Genomic DNA, 23,243 nt, shown 5'->3' on the forward strand with positions numbered 1-23,243 from the left:
TTTCTTTTCTCTTTCTCTCTTTCTTTCTCTAATAGCCCTTGTACTGGGTATGAAGTGGTAGCTCACTGTAGTTTTGATTTCTATTTCTCTAATGACTAAAGATGTTGAGCATCTTTTCAGATGTTTATTGGCCACTTGTAGATCTTCTTTGGAGAAATGTCTATTCAAGTCTTTGCCCTTTTTAAAATTGAGTTGTTTGTTTTGTTGTTGTTGAGTTATAGGAGTTCTTTATGTATTCTAGATATTACTTCCTTATTGGATATAGGATTTGCAAATATTTCCTCCCATTCTGGAGGTTATCTTTTCACTCTCTTGACAGTGATCTTCAAAGCACATTTTTAATTTTGAAGACCAACTTACTATTTTTTATTTTGTTGTCTGAGCTTCTAGTGGCATATTTAAGAAATCACTGCCAATTCCAATGTCATGAAGATATCCCCCCATGTTTTCTTCTAAGAGTTTTATAGTTTCAGCTCTTCCATTTACGTCTTGATTCATTTTTAGTTCATTTTTGTGTATGGTGTAAGGTTCAACTTCATTCTTTTGTGTATAGATACCGAGTTTCCACAGCACAATTTGTTCAAATTTGTTGAATTTCCCTAGACCAGCTTTGTTTTGATTAGTGTTTGCATGATATCATTTTTTCTATCCAATTACTTTTAACCGAAGGTTATTTTTATATTTAAAGTATATTTCTTGTAGATAACAAATAGTTGGTTTTCTTTAGCTAAACTGACAATCTTTCCTTTTAACTGGGGTATTCATGCTAAGGGCTGGCAAACTTTTCCAGTTAGTAACTATTTCAGGCCTTGTAAGCCATCCAGTCTCTTGACTCCACCATTGTAGTAGGAAAGAAGCCAGAACAATACCTAGATTAGTGAATGAGACTGTGATTCTATAAAACTTATTGTACAAAAACAAGCAACAGGAGATTTGAGCTGAAGGTCAGTTTGTTGACACCCCTCCCCCCAGTTTAGACCATTTATATTTATTTTAACTATTGATATGGTTAACTATTGATATGGTTAACTATTGCTATGCATTTCCTATTTGTTCCATATCATCTGTATTCTTCTTTTTTCTGCTTTCTTTGGGATGATTGAGTATTATTATTATCTATTTTATCTTCACCATTGGTTATTTAGCTAAATTCTTTTTTAAGTGGTTACTACTCTAGAGTTTACAATATATGCCTTGAACTTATTACAATCTACCTTGAAATAATGAACCATTTCATGAACAGTTTAAGAACCTTACAACAGTACACCTCAATTTCCTTTCCCAAAGAAAATAGCTTTGAGCTATTATTGTCATACATTTTAATTTTACATGTTATAAATCTGATAATACATTGCTACTATGTGTACTTGGTAAATTTTCTTTTAAAGAAAACAAAAAGGGAAATATCTCTTATATTTATCCTCATTTTATCACTTCCACTGCTGTTCATTTGTGTATGTCCAAATTTTCACTAGTACTGTACTCTTTCTGCCAGAGAACTTCCTTTAACCTTTTGTGTAATACAGATTTATTGGCAACGAATTCCTTCAGTTTTTGTTTGTGTGAGAAAACCTATATCATCTTCATTTAAAAAGATATTTACACTGAGCATAGAATTCCAGAAAAACATTTCTATTTCCCCTTGTGCACTCGATGTCTCTTTATTGTCTTCTACTTTGTATAGTTATTGACAAGAAGTTTGCCATAAACTTATTTTTCTTCTTCTGTATGTAATGTTTTTCTCTGGCTGTCTTTGAGATTTTCTCTCAAAACAAGAAAAACCTTTGGTTTTCACCAACTTGATTATGATGTGTCTGTAAGTGGATTTTATATTGATTTTGGTTTGGTGTATTTATGTTGCTTGAGATTCTCTGAGCTTCTTCAAGCTGTAGCGTTGTCCTTCATTAATTAAAAAAAAAATACTGGCCATTTTATCTTAAAATATTTCTTTTGCCCTATTGTCTATCATCTTGATATTGTCCCACAGTTCTAAACTCTATATTTGGGGCACCTGGGTGGCTCAGTGGGTCAAAGCCTCTGCCTTCAGCTCAGGTCATGATCCTGGGGTCCTGGGATCAAGTCCCGTATCGGGCTCTCTATTCAGTGGGGAGCCTGCTTCCCCTTCTCTTTCTTCCTGTCTCTCTGCCTACTTGTGATCTCTGTCAAATAAATAAATTTAAAATATTTTTTAAAAATAAATTAAAAAAAACCCCTCTGTCTTCTGTACCCTCCTTCCTCACCTTTTTCTCTGTGTTTCATTTTGGATGATTTCTAATGCACTATCTTTAAGTTCATGCTTTTGTCAATAGTATCTAGTCTGCTGGTGAACATACTACAAGAATTCTTCATCTTTGACATTATATATTTTTATTTCTATTTCTTTTTTATAGTTTCCATTTTTGTGCCCCAATTCCCCATATGTTCATACATGTTTTCTACTTTTCCCAATAGACCTTTCATATATTAGTCATACTTACATAGAAGTTCCTTTCTGATAGATCTCTATTGTTGAGATCTGGTTCTGTTGATTATTTTCACTTGATAAGTTCTTTCCCCATTTTTCTTTTCATATTGTTATAATTTGTCACTGAATGTGGAACATTACATGTGAAGCCAGTAGAGACTGAAATAAACAGTGTTTATGCCTGGAAGTGGGCTTGCCTCTTCTGTCAGGCTATTATTGGACCATGGGGGTGGGGGTAAGGTATAAGGGGTTGAGTTAATTTAGCCAGTAGTTGAGCTGGTTTGAGTTTAGCTATTGAGGTCCTTACCCATGGTACACCTCATGCTTAGTATGGTGGGGAATAGGTTGCTGGAGGGTTTTTCTCAATACTCTACCATTGGCTTTCAGCAGTACCTACATATTTGCACTACTCCGTGGGGTTTCTCTCCACAGTCTTGCCTTCTCCTTGGCAACAGACTGCTTGCCGCTTGTTGCTAGGCTGTGTTGGGAGGAAGGTTGTGGTCCTTGATTCTCCTGGAACAGCCTCAGTCTCAGCCAAGACCTGTGCCTCTGAGCCTGGAGAATAGGACAATTTAAGCATTACTCCCCTCCTCCCCTCACCTCCCCAATGGTAACCAAACTCTTGTCTTGTGTCTTTGGTGGGCCTTGGGCAGGAGAGAGGTACCTGTTTCTCTCCCAGTGGTAGTCTACCTCTGTTTCAGTTGGTGCAGGTTCTTGGACCCAAGAGGTTTTCATGATCACTCTGCCCCACCCCAGCCACAGAGCATACAGCTTTTGCTTCTATCCTTCCCCCCGAAGTAATAGAACTTCTGGGTTCCTGAGAGTGAGAAGAGTGAGAAGGTTCCTGCCCTCCCCCAGATGCAGACAGATTTGTTCCTACCCCTCCCCTGGGGACAGGAGGGTCTGCTTTCCCTCCCCCAGTGGCTTAAGACTTTTTGGCTTTAATAAAAGAAAGGTCACAAGATATGGGTGATTTGTGCCTGTCCCCTACATCAGGCAGTCACCTCCTGTAAACCTATACCACCAAGGGGAGGGAGCTCTCTCTGGTCTCCTGTCTCCCCCACCCCCAGCTTTCTTTTGAGCACCCAGTGACACTATATAGAAGACCTTGGAAATGAACATAAACTTCCCTTGTGTCTGTCACTCTGAATCAACATAAATACATAGAGATATAGACATAAATCTATCTACCTACCTACCTATCTGGGAGGGAGGAAAAGATATTTATTTTAAGGAATTGGTTCATGCAATAATGGAAGCTGGCAAGTCCAAAATCTGCAGAGTAGAGCAGCAGGCTGGAGACCCAGGGAAGATTGCAGCTACAGTCTAAAGGCAATCTGCTGGCAAAATTCCCTCTTCCTCAGAGAATTTGATTCTTTTTCCCTTCAAGTCTTCAACTGATTGATAAGGCCCACCATATGATGAAGAGTAATCTGCTTTATTCAAGTCTACTGATCTAAATGTTAACCTCATCTGTTAGGCTCCTGGGTTGGCTCAGTCACTTAAGAATCTAACTCCTGGGGCGCCTGGGTGGCTCAATGGGTCAAGCCTCTGTCTTTGGCTCAGGTCATGATCTCAGGGTCCTGGGATCGAGCCCCACATTGGGCTTTCTGCTTGGAAGGGAGCCTGCATCCTCCCCTCTCTCTCTCTCTCTGCCTGCCTCTCTGCCTACTTGTGATCTCTCTCTCTCTCTCTGTCAAATAAATAAATAAATCTTAAAAAAAAAAAAGAATCTAACTCTTGCTTTTGGCTCAGGTCATGATCTCAAGGTCATGAAATTGAGCCCCACACCTCTCAACACAGAGTCTACTTGAGATTCTCTCTCCCTCAGCCCCCAACCCCCAGCTCACAAGCACGCACATGCTCTCTCTAAATAAATAAATAAATAAATAAATAAATAAAATATATTTTTTTAAAATGTTAATCTCATCTAAAAAGTACCCACAGAAACATCTAGAAGAGTGCTTGACCAAATATCTGGGCACTGTGCCTAACCAAGCTGACACATATAACTAACCATCACAGGCTCCCAGTTGTTCTAAACTGATCCACTAGTCCAAATTCAGCCTTTAGGAAACTGAAAATTTTAGCTTGATTTCTCATAGTCAAATCTATCACACTCATCTTTTTGCGGGTGCTCTGCCAAATGAGAAACAGTTTGTGTGTCCCTTTTTCTCCTTGGTCGGGCTTGCCCCTTTTTGGCATTTGGTTATATGGCTGCCTTAGGATCTCAGTTCATACATTTAAGAAAATGTATGAATTTTGTAGATTATTCATTTTTATGGATAGGAAAGGAATAATGACCCTATAGGTTTCTACATCTTAAATAAAAGCAGAACTCCCACTAATGTTTGCTTGTCTTTTACCATGGGTATGATCTTGATTATCTAAAAACCATAAAGGATAGGAATGATAGCTTGGTTTTATATGTCATATGTTGGTGGCCTATGGATTTTGCATGAAAACCTAGGTTTCTATATTATTTTGAAATTCTATTTTATTCTGAAAAATGGACATCTGACACACTTGATCCACATTTACTGAACTTTTCATGGGCAGGGGGTCTCTAGCTGTCCAGCATGCCACTTGACACAGGTACCTCACGGCTAACTCCTCCTCCTTCCCCCCGAGACAGAACATTCTGAGATTCAGGTTGGCTCCTTAGAGTCCTCTTGGAACGAGAGTTGTGGCTCTATATATATCCTAAGGCAGAAGCAGAATATGGCACGTGACAACTGAATGGCTTGGGATAGGATCACAGTGGGTGAAGGAAGTCTTAGATCTGCTGGGAAGGGACTTCGTACATCCTTCCTACAAACAGCTGCGCATCCTAGGTGGCTGTCAGAGGTGGCTGCAGAACTCCACGTGTGGGAATGCCAACTCCATTATGTATGCAAAACCAGGATGCCAATATTTTGTTTCACCAGAAAGCACTGTCCCCAGTGGTAATTCCTGAGAAATCCTGGGAGGTGGGTATTACTTTCCTGGGAGGGGCCATAGGGTTGGCTGACGCCTCTGGGCCCAGGCCAAGCACTTCAATTCTGGCCTAAGCTGGACATAGGCAAGGGTCAGCCCTCTACTCAGAGGCTGGTGTGCGACTCCCTTGGGGCACATTCTACCACCAGACAGAGTGACACTAAATTGTTCCCAGGACTTTGGGGACTTTCTCCCAAGGTAGGGTCTCTCTGGGGATCTGTGGGTTCACTGCACCAAGTACAGTTCCATTTTGGGGGGAAAGGGAGAGAACCCCAGAACTAGACCGGATTGGGCAGAATTCCTTCCTTACGCACCTAGAAGTCCTTTATTTAGGGAACAAAAGTAAATGAAGGAAGGGAGCTGAGGCCCATTTCTGAGAAGCAATGTCATGAGACAGATCTGAGGATAAGGTGCTGGGCTCCGGTCAGCAAAGGCTGAGAGCTGAGGGTGAGGGGGGATGGAGAGACAGTTGGATGACATGAGGCCAGATTCAGGCTGAAGATGGGTCCAGAGGGTTTTAGGCTCAGGAGAGAATCAGACTGCAACACCTACATGCCCACATTGTTTCCCAGGAAGGGAGGCTGGGGGGAAGGGATGGACCAAGTAGTACAGCAGACCTAAAACATGAACTACTCTTAAGCCAGCCACACTTAACCTATCTGGGGCTCCCACCAACTCTGCGGAGACTGAAAGCTTTTTGGAACACCTACAGGGTTAAAAAAGAAGACATCAAACAAATGGAAGTTCACAAGAGCACTTCTAACTTCATGAAAAATAAGATTAATCAGTGGAAGCAGGAACTTTTAAAGAAAAGAATCAGAACTTCTTCTCTTACAAACAAAGCTTGAACCTCTTAGCAATCACGACTCTGATTGCAAGGATCTCACTCAAGTGCCTGGAGGGTCTTTTACTGCCAAGAACGGGAGAGCTGGAGTATTTCACAGAGCAGAATTACGCAGAATTCAGCTCAGGTCTAAAACGGCCCAGACAAAGGCCACAGACCATTTCCAGGCTGAAATCAGAATCAGGCTTTTTTGTGTCTTAGAAGGAGAAGGCTTTTTACTAAAGTACAAAATTAATTCACAGTCACTGAAGGATATCTGCAAAATACACAAAAGTGTAAAGAATTTAAAAAATCCACATCCCATCATCCAGAGACGGCTTACATTTAAATTTTTCTTTTCAGTGTTTTCTGTGGATACCTTTATGTTTCTCCATGCAAATCATGATTATATTAAGTAAAAAATTTTTTCCAGCACTTCACTTTTATATCATTCTCCCTGGCCTTAATTATTCCTTGAAACTTACTTTTTAATGGTTCCATAATTTTACTCTTTGTGGCTATGCCCTCACTTATTTTAATCACTTTTTAACTGATGATCATTTAAGTTGTTACAACTTTTCATCATTTTAAAAAGATTGCGGTAAACATCTGTGGGTTTAATCATTGCATATCTCTCTGATTATTCTCTTAGAAGACATTCTGAGAATATTAAGATTTGAGGGCTTCTTGACACCTACTCTAAAATTACTTTTCAAAATGGTTACACTTCTTTACAGTCACACTAACAATGTATGAGCATGCTTGTTTCATGCACTAGCCAATACTGAGCATTATCATTTAAAAAAGAGAGAAGAACACAAACTTTGGTCCATTTGTTAGTTGAAAAATGAGATCTAGCTGCACGGTGTTATATTTCTTTCATTATTAGTTGGAAGTTTCTTCATATGTTTATTAAATGCTTTTCTTCTATGAATTATCTTTTTATGACATTTATCTATTTTTCATATTAGCAGTAAGCACCTTGCTTTAATTATGAGGCAGTTTTGCTACATATCCAAAAGGAATCTTGAAGGGAAATTCATCATGTTAAAAGCCTTTTGATTTATAGCTTTAAGCTTACTAAGGATTCCACAGGGCAAAATAAGAAGTTCTGCTACAGCAGAGCCTCTCAAGTTGTGGCCCTTGGACTCCATGCATCAGAATCAAGGAGTAGGAGTGGGAAGACGTGTATTTAAAATCCTAAACCCTCACCCTAGACACACAGAATCAGCATCTCTGATGACTGGACCCCAAAACCCACATTTCAATAATCTCTCTGCATGCTTTACACGCAGCCCAAATTTGACAACCAAAATGAGTATTGAGACGAACCTGATATTCCCATACCCTCTGGGGAAGAAAGGGAAACGGCCATACAGAGAAGTGAAGAATGGAAGTTGAGCTTCTTACTCCAAAAGAATTTTGGGTCTTACACTTTCTGTTCTTTTGATTTATTGACCTCCACTGTTCTTTAACTTGATTCATGCATTATCACTCATCTACTTGGTCCCAACATTGGAAAAATTATAGCCATCCTTGATGCCTTCCAATTCTTGGCACTCCTTACTTCTTTGCACGCATATAACTGTTCCTTTAACCTACAAATGTCTTGAAGAATATTTTTCTCTTTTTACCACCTTTTAGTTTAGTATCTTATTCTCACTCTCTCCTCTTTCTTCTATTTATTCTACCCATAATCTCCATCATCACCCCACCTCCACACCACACCAGTAAGTATTCGTTCTAAGTAGCAAAGTGTCCAGAAGTCTCCGAATAGTAAGATATCCTCCCCACCGCCCCCCTTCCCATTTTTTGCAGCCCCTAAACTCATCCTCATTCTAGTGGAGGGGTGAAAAACTAGTAATTTTAGAGGGATTAAAGGATTGGAGGACACTAGGGAAATTTGGACAAACTCAGTAGGCATGAACATGCAAGAGACAACTGTGGCCAGTTTAGACTCCTAGAGGTCAAGCAACACCATTTAAGGTGTGGCCCTCTGGGTGGGAGGCTGAAGTGTCTGAGAGGACAAGGGCATGTGAGGCTACATTGTTGAATGGGTCACCGGCACAGACCCTGCTATTACTCACAAGCAGAGAGCTAGTGAATATGAACAGTTCAGAGTAACCATTCTCCATTCCTGGAAAAACAACTTAGAGCAAAGGACAAAGGGTTATTGTGTTGTTCTCCCATGTCAAAGTAAATAATTTTGTTGGATTTGGTGGGACGTTTTGGAGCCAAAGTCAAACTGTGTGTGTGATAGTCTTGTAAAGGTGCTAGGACTTAATTTTCAGATCTGGAATAAGAACAGGTGGCAGCTGATGGCAGGAGTCACAATGGTTTCCATGACAACGGGACTGGTTCTTAGTCATCCTCCCATCCTCCACAAAACCAACTGCAGCTTTTCTCATAAGGTGCTTATTAAATATTTGTTAAATGAATGATGAATCACAGAATGGTGTGTGCGCTTTGCAATTAAGGCTGCCGTTCCCTAGCTAGCTAAAAAGCTTTTAAAGCTACAATAATTACTGTATTTACCCATGATATTTTGCATAATTTGCATATTAACTTAACCCGAAAATAATAAACTAGAGATTCCCATTCTTGCTGAACCACCCTGTCTCAGATCTCTTCCTTATTGTAGAAGTAGCCCAGATATTTTCTTAAGATGGCCTCAGGAGGGGAGGGTGCCCTGTGTCATATATGTGCCTACACATTACCTAGAAACACTTGTTTCCCCCTTGAAGTCCCCCTCCACCGCCTCCTGCTCTCCCGCCCTTCCCCCTCCCTGGGCTCTGCGCATCCGCTCACGCGCAGGCCCTAGCCTACCCCTCCCCCGCGTCCCTCTTCCCGCGCTCAGACAGCAGCCGGCGGGGACCCGCCGAAAGCACAAAAGGCTTCCGCAGCTGGCGTCCCCCGTTGCCTGTGGCAACCATTGAGCGGCCCTCCGCTCTCCCCTGACCTCGCAATTACAGAGTAAACAGGGCCCCTATTGGCTGGCCGGAGAAAGGAGGCCAATCGGAGTAGAGGTTGTAAGGAGGCGGCCGAGAGAGGTTGGGGAGGGGTAGGAAGCTAGGGTTAGAGGCTACGGGTGAGGCTAGAATCCCAGCGTGGTCGTTTGGAGCAGATATGTCTGTCCGGAGGCACATTGGGAATCCTGAGGTGAGGGCCAGGTCCGGATCGGAGAGCCGGAGGGGGCGGGCGCACCGGAAAAGGCTCCACGTGGCCAGGGAAGAGCAGCTAGCGACTTCCGCTGGCCGGAAGGCGGGAAGCGGCCGGCGTGAGGAGGGGTCTGGAGAGCGCAGGGAGGCGGGGCGGGCCTGGGGAACTCGGAGCTGAGGCCGGGATCCCCCGGTGGGGGAGAGGCCACTCTCCCGCACATGCTCACTGAGCGCTGGAGGTTGTCGCCCAGAACCGCGAAGTGCGCGAGGACACAGCGCCTTCCCTCAGAGGGCTTCCAGTCTAGGCACGGCAGTTACACAAAATAGTGAATACGTGAATGAACGCCCCGAACACTAAAGGAGCAAAATCAGGAGCAGCCATCATTTCTGATTATGGGGATGCAGAAGTGTAGGAGTAAGCAGATCAAGCCATTTGGAAAGGACGCAGAATATGACCTTAGTTTATCCTCTTCCCGATAGGACCTTTAACTTTGTTCCGCCTCTAGCGCCCTGCGGCATTTGTGGTCACTTAGTTTCAACAAATGTTCACTGGACTCAAAATACAGAGTAAGACTAGGCATTCGCCCTTTAGTAAGTTCAGTCTAGTGAGGGAGACTTGGAAGCAATTTGAATACAGCGTGGTTGGGGAACAAGTTGCGAGAGCACAGAGACTGAACTCGAGGGAGTGAGGGAAGGGTCCTGGACATGGTCTGAAATGGCGAGGTGACTGGGAGTGGACAGTTAGTCCCAGTAGCGAAGCTGGAGTAAAGTCCGCAAAGGCCTTCTGGGCCTTTATACCGAACAGGAGTTGCAAATTATTTCATTTCATGGTGGTTGGCTATGAGCCATGCCGAGAAAGTTGTGAGGCTCTGCAGAAGAATACCAGGATCAAATAGCTCTGCTATGAAGGTGGGGGAGATAGGTGGGGAGAGTGACCGTTTGCCCCATATTTATCTTGCCTGCTGGTCTGAATTTGAGAAGCTTTTGAGGAGTTTTCAGTAACTGAGTGATGTGGTCAGATATGCGTTTTAGACAGAGGGCTGTTAGCCACATCGTGGAGTTCAGGAGACCAGGACTAAGGTAGGCAGATAGGTTAGGTGGTATTTACCATATAGACCTAAAGGAAGGTCATAGAACATGGGACAGAAATGAGAAATATTTAGGTAATTAAATCATTAAGACTTCATGATTAGCTTTGAGAAATGAGAGTGGAATGGATGACTTAGTTTCCCAGCTTGGGCTACTCAGCAGTGCCGGTGCCATTGATGAGATCAGGAATCTGGGAGAAAGAGGAGTGTAGGGGACTGGAGCTGGGATGCTCTGTGTGGTCATACATTTGTGTCCTAGAGAAAGATGTCCAACTTCCTTGTTTTAGTGGAGCACATTTTCCAGTAATTTCTTGAAAAAAAGTGCATGAGAAATAACCATTTTTTATTTCTGTCTGAAATGCTAAGCATATCTGAAAATGTTGTTTTCTGCCTTCATATTTATTTGCTTGCAAGTTTGGTGGAGTATAGAATTCTTGGTTGGTATCCATCAGCATTTTGAAAACATTGCATTATAGTTTTCTAGCATCCACTGTTGCTGTGGAGAAGTCCAGAGCCATACTGTACCTTTGTACTTGCTTTATTTTTCCTTTTTAGGAGCCTGTAGAATTTTCTCTGTGTTACTAGTGTTGTGTTTCACAAAGATACTCCTTGCTGTGGGTCTCCTCACTTGTTTTGGTAGGCACCAGAATTTATGTCTTTCTATGCTGTGAAATTCTCCTGAATTATTTTGTTGTTGACTTCTCCCTCCTATTTTCTCCATTCTCTCTCTCTCTTTTTTATTTTATTTATTTATTTATTTATTTATTTGACAGAGAGAAAGAGATCACAAGTAGGCAGAGAAGCAGGCAGAGAGAAAGGGGGAAGCAAGCTCCCCGCTGAGCAGAGAGCCCCATGTGGGTCTCAATCCGAGGACCCTGAGATCACCACCCGAGATGAAGGCAGAGGCCTAACCCACTGAGCCACCCAGGCGCCACTCCATTCTCTCTTTCTTAAATTCATTATTTTCATGTCGTTTCTATAAGACTGGTTCTCTAATTTTCTTAAATTTTATTTCCTGTTTTCCACATCTTTGTCTGTCTTTGTTTTTTTGCTCTCTTTGGGAGATTTATTTAACTTTATCTTCTAATCCCATTTAATTTCTGCCATTGTGTTTTTAATTCTTAAGACCTGTTTTGAGCTCTGATGTCCTTTTACAAAAATTTTATTTTGAAATAACTATAGATTCAGAGGAATTTGCAAAAATAGTATAGTCCCATGTACCTTCACCCAGTTTCCCCATTGATTATATTTTATGTAAGTAAATATATATATCTTATATAAATATATAAAAATATGATACAATATCAAAGCCATAAATTTGTACATTTTGACATTTGTACAATGCGTGTATTATTCTAGGCTATTTTTTCACATGTGTAGGCTTAATATAATCAAGGTTTCACGTGTTTAGATATATAATCAAAATACAGAACTATTCTGTCACCACAAATAGCTCCCTCATACTGTCCCTTCCTAGTCATTTCCATTTCCTCTACCTCACCATCCTAGCCCCTGGCAACCGCTAATGTGTTCTCCATTTCTGTAATTTTGTCATTTGGAATGTTACATAAATGGAATCACAAGTGACAAAAGGTCATTTGTGACCTTTTGAGATTGGCTTTTTTCACTCAGAATAATGTCCTTGAGACACACCCAAAATGTTGCCCATAGCAATAGTTCATTCTTTTTGTTGCTGATTAGTATTCTGTGGTATGTATGTATAACAGTTTGTTTAACCATTCAACTATTATAGGATATTTTGGTTGTTTTCAGTTTGGGGCTATTATGAATAAAGATATGAACTTTTGGGTACAGCTGTTTGTATGGATGTTAATTTTCATTTCTCTGGGATAGATGCCTAGGAGTATAGTTGCTAGGTTGTATGTGAGCTTACATTTAGTTTTTTAGAAACTACCAAACTATTTTCCAGAGTGAACTGTACCATTTTACATTCTCATCACCAGTGAATGAGAGATGAGTTTTTGCACATTCTTGACAACATCTGGTATTGTCAGTATTTTTTATTTTAGTTCAGTTTTTTTTTTTTTGTTTTTTTCTTTTGTGGTTTGTTTGTTTGTTTGTTTGTTTTTAGAGAGGGAGAGAGGAGGAGGGAAGGAGGGACAGAGGTTGAGGAAGAGAGAATCTCAAGCAGGCTCCACACTGAGCACAGAACCCAGTGTGGGACTTGATATGATAACCCTGAGATCATGACCTAAGCCAGAATCAAGAGTTGGACTGAGCCGCCCGGATGCCCCTATTTTAGTTTTTTTTTTTTTTTTTAAAGAGTATTTATTTATTTGACAGAAAGAGAGCATAAGCAAGGGAGCAGCTGGCAGAGGGAGAGGGCGGAGCAGGCCCCCCAAGGAGTGGGGAGCCCAACACGGGGCTCCATCCTAGGACCCCAGGATCATGACCTGAGGGACAGTTACTTAACCAGCTAAGTCACACAGGTGCCCCATAGTTGTTTTAATAGGTACACTGTGACATCTCATAGTGGTCTGAACTTGTATTTCCCCAATGGATACTGAGGTTGAACGTCTTAAATTTTTTCATGTGCTTGTTTGCCATTCATATATCTTCTTCAACAGAATATCTCTTTGTTTCTTTTTCCTAATTTCTAATTGGATTTTTTACTGTTGTTTTTGTTTATGACTGTGTAAATATAGATTATTGCCAAAGCAGTGATTATTACGGTTACATTTGCTTTCTTACTACTTTTTATTTTTCCTGGAGTTCCTATCTACCTTTATTTTTAATTCTATACTATTTCTAAATTTTTATAAATAATGTAGGAAAATTTTCCTATATCACTATTTATCATTTCTTTCCAGTTATTTTTCCCAAAATGTTCTCTGTGCATTTGTGTGTGTGTGTGTATGTATGTGTATGTAGAGAGTTTTATTTTGCAGTTTTCTTTTTTTATATATTTTATTTATTTATTTGACAGAAAGAGATCACAAGTAGGCAGAGAAGCAGGCAGAGAGAGAGGGAGAAGCAGGCTCCCTGCTGAGCAGAGAGCCTGATGCTGGGCTTGATCCCAGGACCCTGAGACCATGACCTGAGCTGAAGACAGAGGCTTAACCCACTGAGCCACCCAGGTGCCCCTTTGCAGTTTTCTTTTACCTAAATGTTACAACATCATATATATGGCTTTTTGACTTGCTCTTTGCACTTAACAATAAGTCTTGGAAATCTTTCCACATCAGACAAATGTAGGTCAACGTAATTTTTTTTTAAAGATTTTATTTATTTATTTGACAGAGAGACAGCAAGAGAGGGGACACAAGAAGGGGGAGTGAGAGAGGGAGAAGCAGGCTCCCCATTGAGCAAGGAGCCTGACATGGGGCTCGATCCCAGGACCCTGGAATCATGACCTGAGGCAAAGGCAGATGCTTCAGGACTGAGCCCCCTAGGGGACCCTCCCCGAAACTTAATTCTTTTTTTGTAACTCTTACGTAAGTACTTGGTCTTGTTGTAGAACAAATTTTTTTTTTTAATTTTTGTTACTTGTTAAATTTTAATGTTTTTACTAACAGCATTATGAGATATAATACACCCGTTTAAAATATACAATTCAAAAAAATAAAATATACAATTCAATAGTTTTAATATATTCACAGAGTTGTGCAATCATCACTGATCAGAATTTTCATTATACCAAACAGAAATTCTATAACCTTTAGCTATCCTCAATTTTCCCATTGTCTTCCCCATCCATTTTTTTTGTTTGTTTATTTTCAGCATAACAGTATTCATTGTTTTTGCACCACACCCAGTGCTCCATGCAGTACGTGCCCTCCCTATTACCCACCACCTGGTTCCTCAACCTCCCACCCCCCCACCCCTTCAAAACCCTCTGGTTGTTTTTCAGAGTCCATAGTCTCTCATGGTTCATCTCCCCTTCCAGTTTCCCTCAACTCCCTCTCCTCTCCATCTCCCCATGTCCTCCGTGTTCTTTGTTATGCTCCACAAATAAGTGAGACCATATGATACTTGACTCTCTCTGCTTGACTTATTTCGCTCAGCATAATCTCTTCCAGTCCCGTCCATGTTGCTACAAAAGTTGGGTATTCATCCTTTCTGATGGAGGCATAATACTCCATTGTGTATATGGACCACATCTTCCTTATCCATTCATCCGTTGAAGGGCATCTTGGTTCTTTCCGCAGTTCGGCGACCGTAGCCATTGCTGCAATAAACATTGGGGTACACATCGCTCTTCTTTTCACTACATCTGTATCTTTTCCCCCATCCATTCTTGACGGTCACTAATCTAATTTATCTGTGTATTTGCCTTTTGTCTACATTTCATATAAATGGAGTCATGCAAAATGTAGTCTTGTGTGACTGGCTTCTTTAACTTAGCACAATGTTTTAAGGTTCATCCAGGTTATATCATTGTATTCGTACTTCATTCCTTTCTACTACTGAATGATATTCCTTAACATAGACATACATATATTACTTGCCTGTTCTTTCTGATGGACATTTGGATTGTTTCTACTTTGGAGCTATTATGAATGATGCTACTATGAATATTCATGGACAAGTTTTTGTGTGTATATGTGTTTTCATTTCTCTAATGATAGTTTTTGGAAATATTTTCCCCCCTGCATGTTTCTTTCCTCTTGCTATTTTTCTTTTCGTTTTGTTGGAGATTAATATTAATTAACTTGGGCTGCCGTAACAAAATGCCACAGACTGAGTTACTTAAACAACAGAAATTTATTTCTGGCAGTTTTGGAGTGCTGGGAAGTTCAAGATCCAGGTGATGGCCAGTTTAGTTTCTAGTGAGAGGTCTCTCTTGCCTTGGGGATGGCTGCCTTCTCATTGTGTGTTCCTAGATTTCTTTCTGTGTGTACTTGTACAGAGGGGGAAGCTCTTCCGTGTCTCTTCCTAGTGCGCTTGTGCCCCACCCTTATGATCTTTCTTAACCTTAATTACCTCCTAAAGGGCCTGTCTCCAAATATAGTTACACTGGAGATTAGGGCTTCAACATGACTCAAAACATAAATTAATAATTTAGGACTAAAAAAAGCCTCAGAACATTGCGATGAAGTGAAGTCAATTGCTGTGAATTTTGGGGGGACACAATTCACTTCACTTCATGAAAACTTAAACAGGTGATTGGAATCTGTATATTCGAGAAAAGCTTTCTTTCTTTTTTTTTAAAAAAAGATTTTATTTATTTATGTGACACACAGAGAGAGAAAAATCACAAGTAGGCAGAGAAAGAGGGGGAAGCAGGCTCTCTGCTGAGCAGAGAGCCTGATTTGGGGACTTGATCCCAGGACCCTGAGATCATGACATGAGCCAGAGGCATAACCCACTGAGCCACCCAGGCGCCCTGAGAGGAACTTTCTAATGGTGAGCCTAATTACAGGAAGATCTCACTGGGCCATGATTTGGGCAACTATCCTCCCAAATAAGTGCCTTCAGCTCTTTCCTCTTAGGCTGGTGATATTCCTCAGAGAATTCCTTCAGTCTCCTGAGAGTAAAAGCCTACCATAGAATTCCTGGAGGAATTAGGGCTAGGAGCTAAATCTCAACATTAGTATGCTTCATTCATTTAATACCCCTATTTTCAGTAATGATATCTCTGCCTTTCTCTGTCTATAGACCTCCCAGTCCAGAAATCCTTCTCAGGGAATAAATCTATAGAAAGCTACCATGGTGGGGGAGGGGCAGTCACCCAGTAATGCACAGGGAACAGGGATTTGGAGATCAAGTTGCTTCTCAATCAGCTTTCAAACAATCTTCCTTTTTTGAGCCACTCCTTCTGCTCCCCACTTCGGGAGGTGCTTGAGGCTGTCAATTCCTAAGACTTTTAAGAATTGTTCTTGGCTTTCCCTTTGACTTTCTTGAATCAGTCAAGTCATTTTCACTGTTGATCCGCTTTCTAGAATTCAAAAATCTATTGCTGTCACTTCTCCCACTCTCTAGTTTTTTGAGCCTTATGTCCTTAAAATAGAAGACGAAATTGAGGTTTTGGAAGGAAGTGAAATTAAATGCATGTGTTCAATATGCTGTCTTCACCCAGTAGTTCATGATCTGTAATTATTTTATTTGTAATCTATAATACTTATTTGTTTATTTCTGGCATACTTACAAGAACATAAACTAGGGTCCTTGCATGCATTGTCCCACTGCCTGGCATGCAGTAAACATCTGTTGAATGAGTAAATGAATATATGTCTGAGCTGGGAGAAAAAGTCAGGCCATGGTTCCCTATTTGGATATCAAGCATATAAATGGAATTAAACCTAAGTATTTGGCTCTCAGAAAACCTATAGACTGAGAAGATGGACTCCTGGGGATCACAGTGTTTAAACAGCTGACAGAAGTGATCCATGTGTCATTGGAGAATCAGGGGAGAGCGAGAGCGATAGCTCTGAAGCCAAGGGAGTGGAAACTGAAGAAGGTGGGGCTATATACCAGTGTCAAATGGTACCAAAAGGTCGAGTGAGTTAAATAATGGAAAGTCAGCATTATATTCAGCAATTAGGGGCTCTCTGATGCTGGCTAGCTACCAGAGGAACCATAATAGAATGGTGGGGACAGTAGCCATGTTGCAATGGATTAAGGAATAAAGTGCAGATACCCAGAAGGCATTCCAGTTATAAATTAGAATATGTATTCCTCTTATATATTGACTTATCATGAATCACCCCATGTTTAGTGACTTAAAATAATAGTCATTTTTATTATGATCTCTGTGGTTCTGAAAGTTGACCAGGCTCAGCTAGGCTTCTTATTTGTGATCTCATGTGGTTTTGCAGGCAGACAGAAACTAGGGCTAGAGTTTTCTTGAAGGCTTCTTCATGGCTATTGTTACAGTCTGTTGGCAAGGACCTCAGTTGGGGCTATCAGCCATACCTCCTACAAATGGCCTTTTCTATGTGGCTTGGCCTTCCTGAAAACATCGTAGCTGAGTTCCAAGAACAAGTATCCCAGGAGAACCAGGTGGAAACATATTGCCTTTTATGATCTCGCCTCAGAAGTCATAAGGCAGCACTTTAATCATAGTCACAAGCCCATCCAGATTCAAGCATGGGTGTGGGGGGTGCGGGGGAAAAAAGGGGACATTGGCTCACCCCACCATGGGAGGAGTTTCAACATCACAGTATGAGATGGGAAATTCTGTTGCAAATGTCTTGAAAATACAATCAGCCATAGGTAGTAGTTGCTAACAAAGTGGGGTTGCTACATGTGCAAACAGGGTCAAGATTGGTGTTTGCAATCAGTAGAATTGGGCCAGATTCAAACTGTCGTTAAAAAAAAAATGTTCTCTTTTCAAAGACCTGTATTAAATGTGAGATTGCCTTAAATGAGACTCTTTTCTTTCTTTTTTTTTTTAAAGATTTTATTTATTTATTTGACAGAGAGAGAGAGAGAGATCACAAGTAGGCAGAGAAGAAGGAGGAAGCAGGCTCCCCGCTGAGCAGAGAGCCCGATGCGGGGCTCGATCCCAGGACTCTGGGATCATGACCTGAGCCGAAGGCAGAGGCTTTAACCCACTGAGCCACTCAGGCGCCCTAAATGAGACTCTTTTCAAGATTGAATTCATTTCCTTCATTTTAGGGACCTCCTGTCTATTCAAAGGAGATAAGTAGGGAAATTCCGAACAAAATGTGTAATGGTATTTTTAAAAATACTTTAAATGTAAATCTTAATTATATATGTTGCAGTTGAAATACAACCAACCTTGTGAGTTTCATTTTGAGAGAGGTGGGAAGTCAGAAAAGCTCATTCGTGTCTGAACAATTTGAGATTCAGACAATCTCACTCATTTTTTAGTGATTTGCTTTCAGAAAAATCCCATTGTTGACTTCTTATTCTTCTCCCCTCTCCAACATCCATGTAGTCATAGAGCCCATTCTTTCTTTGCATGTATTAGTAATTGGCCAAAATACTCTTGCAATGATGTGGCTCGCAGCTCAGTATTTTTGGTACCTTCCATTGTCCTCAGGACCTCCTCCAGACCCTCAGTCTACATTCGGGCTTCTCTAATTAGAGTTTACATGTCCATGTCCCACCATACAGCACAGGATTTCATATACCCATGGTTCTTAACCATTTTGGGGTTATAAACCCCTTTGAAAATTTAGTGAAAATCTCAGACCCCTTCCCCAGTTGAATGCACATTCACAAAATTTTCATAGTTTCATAGGACTCATGGGCCATCTAAAACCCACTGGTGGATCTGGTATTCAGAGCCCCTGGAACGAGTGGAAGTGGGCAGGCTCTAGAGGCAGACTACCCAGTTTCATCCCAGGTCCCACCCTTCTCACCAGCTGACTAACCTCGGGAAGTCACTCCATCTCTGTGTCCCATTTCCCAATATGTAGAATGAAGATAATACTGATATCTACATCAGGAATGGTTGTGAGGATTAAATGAGATAATGTAGGTAAAATGCTTAATCAAATTCCTGATGACTGCTTAAGTGCTCAGTAAATTTTAGCAGGGATTATCTTCATTGTTGTTCTTGTACCTTCTCTAGCAAATCGAACAATGTGGGGTTCTTTCAACATGCTTTTAAAGTGGCTTTACTGCTCTAATTTTCTCCACTTGGAATACTTTCTCCATCCTTCTCCCCCTGCCTTTATCCATAGTTCAACCCTTAAAACCCAGTTCCAGTACCATTTCTTCCACAAAGTTTCTCACCCCCAATCCTGTATGTGGGTTCCTAGGGCATCCCGCTGTGCTGTTCAGGGCTCAGAGCCAATGCATCCCTTAGGCAGTCCTTATTGCTCACACTGGTGGGAGGCATGCAGCAGGTACAGAGATCCAAGAGGTCAAGTCATGTCCCAAGTGCAGGAAGTAATGAGTGTGATTCGTACAAAGTGCTGTGACCATCCAGGCAGGGAAGAGACTTCCATCTGGCCGGGGCCTTCAAAGGAGTCTGCTTGGAAGATATGTCTATGCTGGGTCTTGAAAGACAAGTAGAAGTGATGGATGGCATGAGTAGACAGAAAGGACATTGTCTTTGGACCCTTTCTAGGGATGTAAACCCTCAAAGGATCTTTGACATTTTTCATTGCTCACTGATAATACCACAGACATGAACTTTCTTAGCCTCCTCCATCCTCCTGATGAACTTCATCATGATTACCTATCTGACATCTTTACCTTAAATACATATCCAAAGCAGAACCTTCCACCTGGGCTCTGGGCCTCATCCTCTCCTGCTCCCTCCTGTCCATACCTTATTGCTTCATTTCCAACCCCTCCTATCTAGCCTCTAAACATCCTCAAATCTCTCCTTTATTCCAAAACAAAACAAAGCAACAACAAAAACTAATTCCTTAGCAACTCTCAAGGAAAAAAAAAAGGCCATCTGGCTACTATCTTCTTTCCTCCCTCCCCATCTTATACAACCTGCTGTTTTTACTTCTGCTTCTGTCAATTTGCTATAACCTCATCCGCCAGGGTCGTCAACAATATCCTGCTTTGTTCAATCCAAATTTGCTTTGTTATTCTCTTACTTGACCTGCATTCTTGCTCGCTTGTTCATGTTTGACCTCTTGTTCTCGGGCTTGACAGCATTGATCACTGTTGACCACTCCCTTCTTCCTGAAACTCTTCTTTAGTTTTCATGACCCACTTTCTTTGGGCCTCTCATGAGTCTCATGCATGGTGCTTTTCTCTACCTGACCTTAAGTGCTGGGGTTTTTCTTCTCTGTCTTACACAATCTCTGATGGTGATTTTGTCTATTCGTATGGCTTCCTCTGCTTCCTATATGCCGACAACCCCCAAGTCTTATTTCTGCAACCCCAGATTTCCCTCCTGATCTCAGACCCATACAGCCAGCCCACCACTTCCATTTTGAATGACGTAAAGACATCTCACACTTAACATGCCCTAATAAAAAAAACATAGTGTTTTTTTTAATATATGCTTCCCCCTTAAATCCCTTTTTGGGGAATGATAATCACTGTCATCCCCTTGTTATACCGATCAGTTTTCAATCATATTGATTTTATGTCTTTAAAAGATTTCTTGAAACTGTCTCTTCTTTGTGATTTCTACTGTCACTCCCTTAGCACCACAGATGTTTCTTAGAACAACTACCTCTTAACTGATCTTCGTGCCTCCATCCTTGACGGCAGCGATCCCATTAGTTCTCCAAAATGCTGCCAGTGTGAGATTTCTAGAATGGAAGGATAATCCCATCACTTCTCCTTCAATGACTCCCCAGTCATCTGCACTAGGGTTTCTCAACTTCGGCACCACTAGCATTTGGGGCCAGCTCCTTCTTTGCTGTAGGGGACTTCCCTGTCATTGTAGGATGTTTGGCAGTCTCCCTACCCTCTACTCAGTGGATACCAGTAGCATCTCCACCACCACCCCCAGTTCTGACAACCTAGAATGTCTGCAGACATTGACAATTGCCCCCAGGAGCAGAGGGAGCAAAATTGCCATTTAAGAACTAGTCAACTACTTGGAAAAAAAAATCTGGGTTTCTTAGCGTGGATACAAGGCCCTTGAGGAACTGCCCTCCCTGCCTCTTCAGTCTCATCTGACCCCATGCTGTGCCCTGGGTCCACCCAGAAACCCTGCTGCTTCTACCCACGACTCCTTTAGCTTGACTGATTTTCTTGGCCATCAGATTTCAGCCCAAAAGTCACCGCTCAGGACATAGTTCTTGACTCTTTTAGTCAGGATCAGGGGCTGATCCCGCAAGCTCCTGTCCCCTGCTTTCCTCTCCTTTTCTTCATGCAAAGTGGGGTTTCTCTTTGTTGGTTTATCTTCCTTCCCAGCACCACCGAGAACTGGATGGCTGTGGTCCTCACTACAGGAGCTCATTTCTCCAGTAAATGTTGCCTGAATGGTTAGTCCTCAATAAGGCTTTGTTGAATGAATGAATAGCCCTTGAAACAGCTTCTTTCCTCAGCTCTTTCACTTTCCACCATTCCATCATGTTTATGTAATTGAAAGAAGCCAGTTGGTCAGTAGGTCAAGAAATAGTCACCCCCCCAAAGTAAGAATTTTAAGGAGAAAAGTATGGCAGTTCCATAAAATCTATGGCAGTCTGCTTCGAGTGAAGCACAGTTGTACATTGTAGTTGGCACTAGAAAGTCAGGAACAAGAAGTGGGTCCAAAATGGGAAAATGGAAAAGAGATACTACATTTTTCTACTGCAGCATATGGATTTCTCATTAGTCTCTGTAAGGGAAAACCGGGGGTGGGAAGGACCCAGCGACTGCAGCTGTCCACACTCTCTCCCCCCATCATTCTGCTGCCACCACACCTGGTCCCCGGAGACACCCTCACTTCTTAGCTATGTTGGCTTAGGTATGGACAAATCCCCTTGGTTCAGCAGAGACTAGCCTGGAGTTTTTCAAAAGACACTTTGCTAGGAAACTAGTGGAAAACAAAACTAAACAAAAGTAAAAATAGGAAATAGCATATAGAAATTATGAAAGTACAGAGTACCAAACAAAAAAAAAATTAAAGAAAATTCCTTAGCTCAAGATAATGGAATTCTACTACTAGCTTTTCTTGACTCAGTTTACCAGATGCATGATTTCCCTGGTTTTTTAGTTTGCATTTTGGAGTTTTTTTGGTTTGTTGTGCTATGATATTGGTTTCCTCTGGGGGATCTTATTCTAAAGTTCCCCTTTTCAGTCTTTAAATATTTCCCTTCTCTCACTTAAGAATCTTCTGTTTTCATCTAGGAAGGAGTTGGAATCATGTCAAAGCCAGTTTCTCTTAAAGACAGCAGTTTGCTGGTCAGAGGGAGACTGAAGTTTTCCAGTCTTTCTCTAGGGATAAAATAGCTCAGGGGTTACACACACACACACACACACACACACACACACACACACATATCTGAGGCCCAATGCTAAGTGTTCACTTGCCTGGAGTGAAATGGAAAACACAATGTCTTGAGTTTTTTAATAACACTTAAAGACCAATCTTTTTATTCTGGGATTTTTTTTTCTTTCTTACATTTTAGGTATTAAAACATCAGATGATGGTTATGAGTTTTGTGCTTTTTTTTTTTTAACGTCCTTTCTTGGCAAAATTAAATGTTGATTTTTCTCTGTAGGTGCCCCCAGTTTTAAAAAAAATTCTTCCCGGTCTCTGAAATCTAAAACTCTGGCCAGCAGGACATGCTGTAGCTAACTGCATTTTCAAGGGTAGATGATACGGGTTTTAAAGTTTGGTGTTCTCCACCCGATTTTTTCTTCTTCTTTCTTTCAGCTGCAGAGCAAGCGACTCTTAATCTCGGGGTCATGAGTTCAAGCCCCACATTGGGTATAGAGATTACTTAAAAAATAAGTAAATGGGGCACCTGGGTGGCTTAGTCGTTAAGCGCCTGCTTTCGGCTCAGGTCATTATCCCGAGGCTGGGATCGAACCCCACATCGGGCTCCCTGATCGGCAAGAAGCGTGCTTCTCCCTCTCCCACTCTCCCTGCTTGTGCTCCCTCTCTCACTATCTCTCTGTCAAATTAATTAATTAATTACAATAATTAAAAATAATAATAATAAAGTTTGGTATTCTCTTCCAAGGAACCAGGGGATTATTATAAGATACTATAAGATTTTATCTATTTATTTGCCAGAGAGAGAGAGAGAGAGAGCTCAGCAGGCAGAGGGAGAAGCAGGATCCCCAGTGAGCAGGGAGCCCAGTGCAGGGCTTGATCCCAGGACCCTGGGATCATAATCTGAGCCAAAGGCAGATACTTAACCAACTGAGCCACCTAGGCGCCCCTATACTCTGCA

The 23,243-nt window shown here is 41.4% G+C and overlaps 1 protein-coding gene across 1 annotated transcript in view; it reads left to right on the forward strand.

Annotated features, from left to right (window-relative positions):
• The first annotated feature begins 9,316 nt into the window (after window positions 1-9,316).
• The window catches only part of CEP41 (centrosomal protein 41), a 48,982-nt gene continuing 35,055 nt past the window's right edge, over window positions 9,317-23,243 (forward strand). The window contains exon 1 of the mRNA XM_046021631.1: window positions 9,317-9,422. Coding sequence (XP_045877587.1) covers window positions 9,390-9,422 — 33 coding nt within the window. The 5' untranslated portion in view covers window positions 9,317-9,389. The remainder of the gene's footprint in view (window positions 9,423-23,243) is intronic.

This window comes from Meles meles, chromosome 10 (assembly GCF_922984935.1).
Source record: "Meles meles chromosome 10, mMelMel3.1 paternal haplotype, whole genome shotgun sequence".
NCBI classification, from domain to species: Eukaryota; Metazoa; Chordata; class Mammalia; order Carnivora; family Mustelidae; genus Meles; species Meles meles.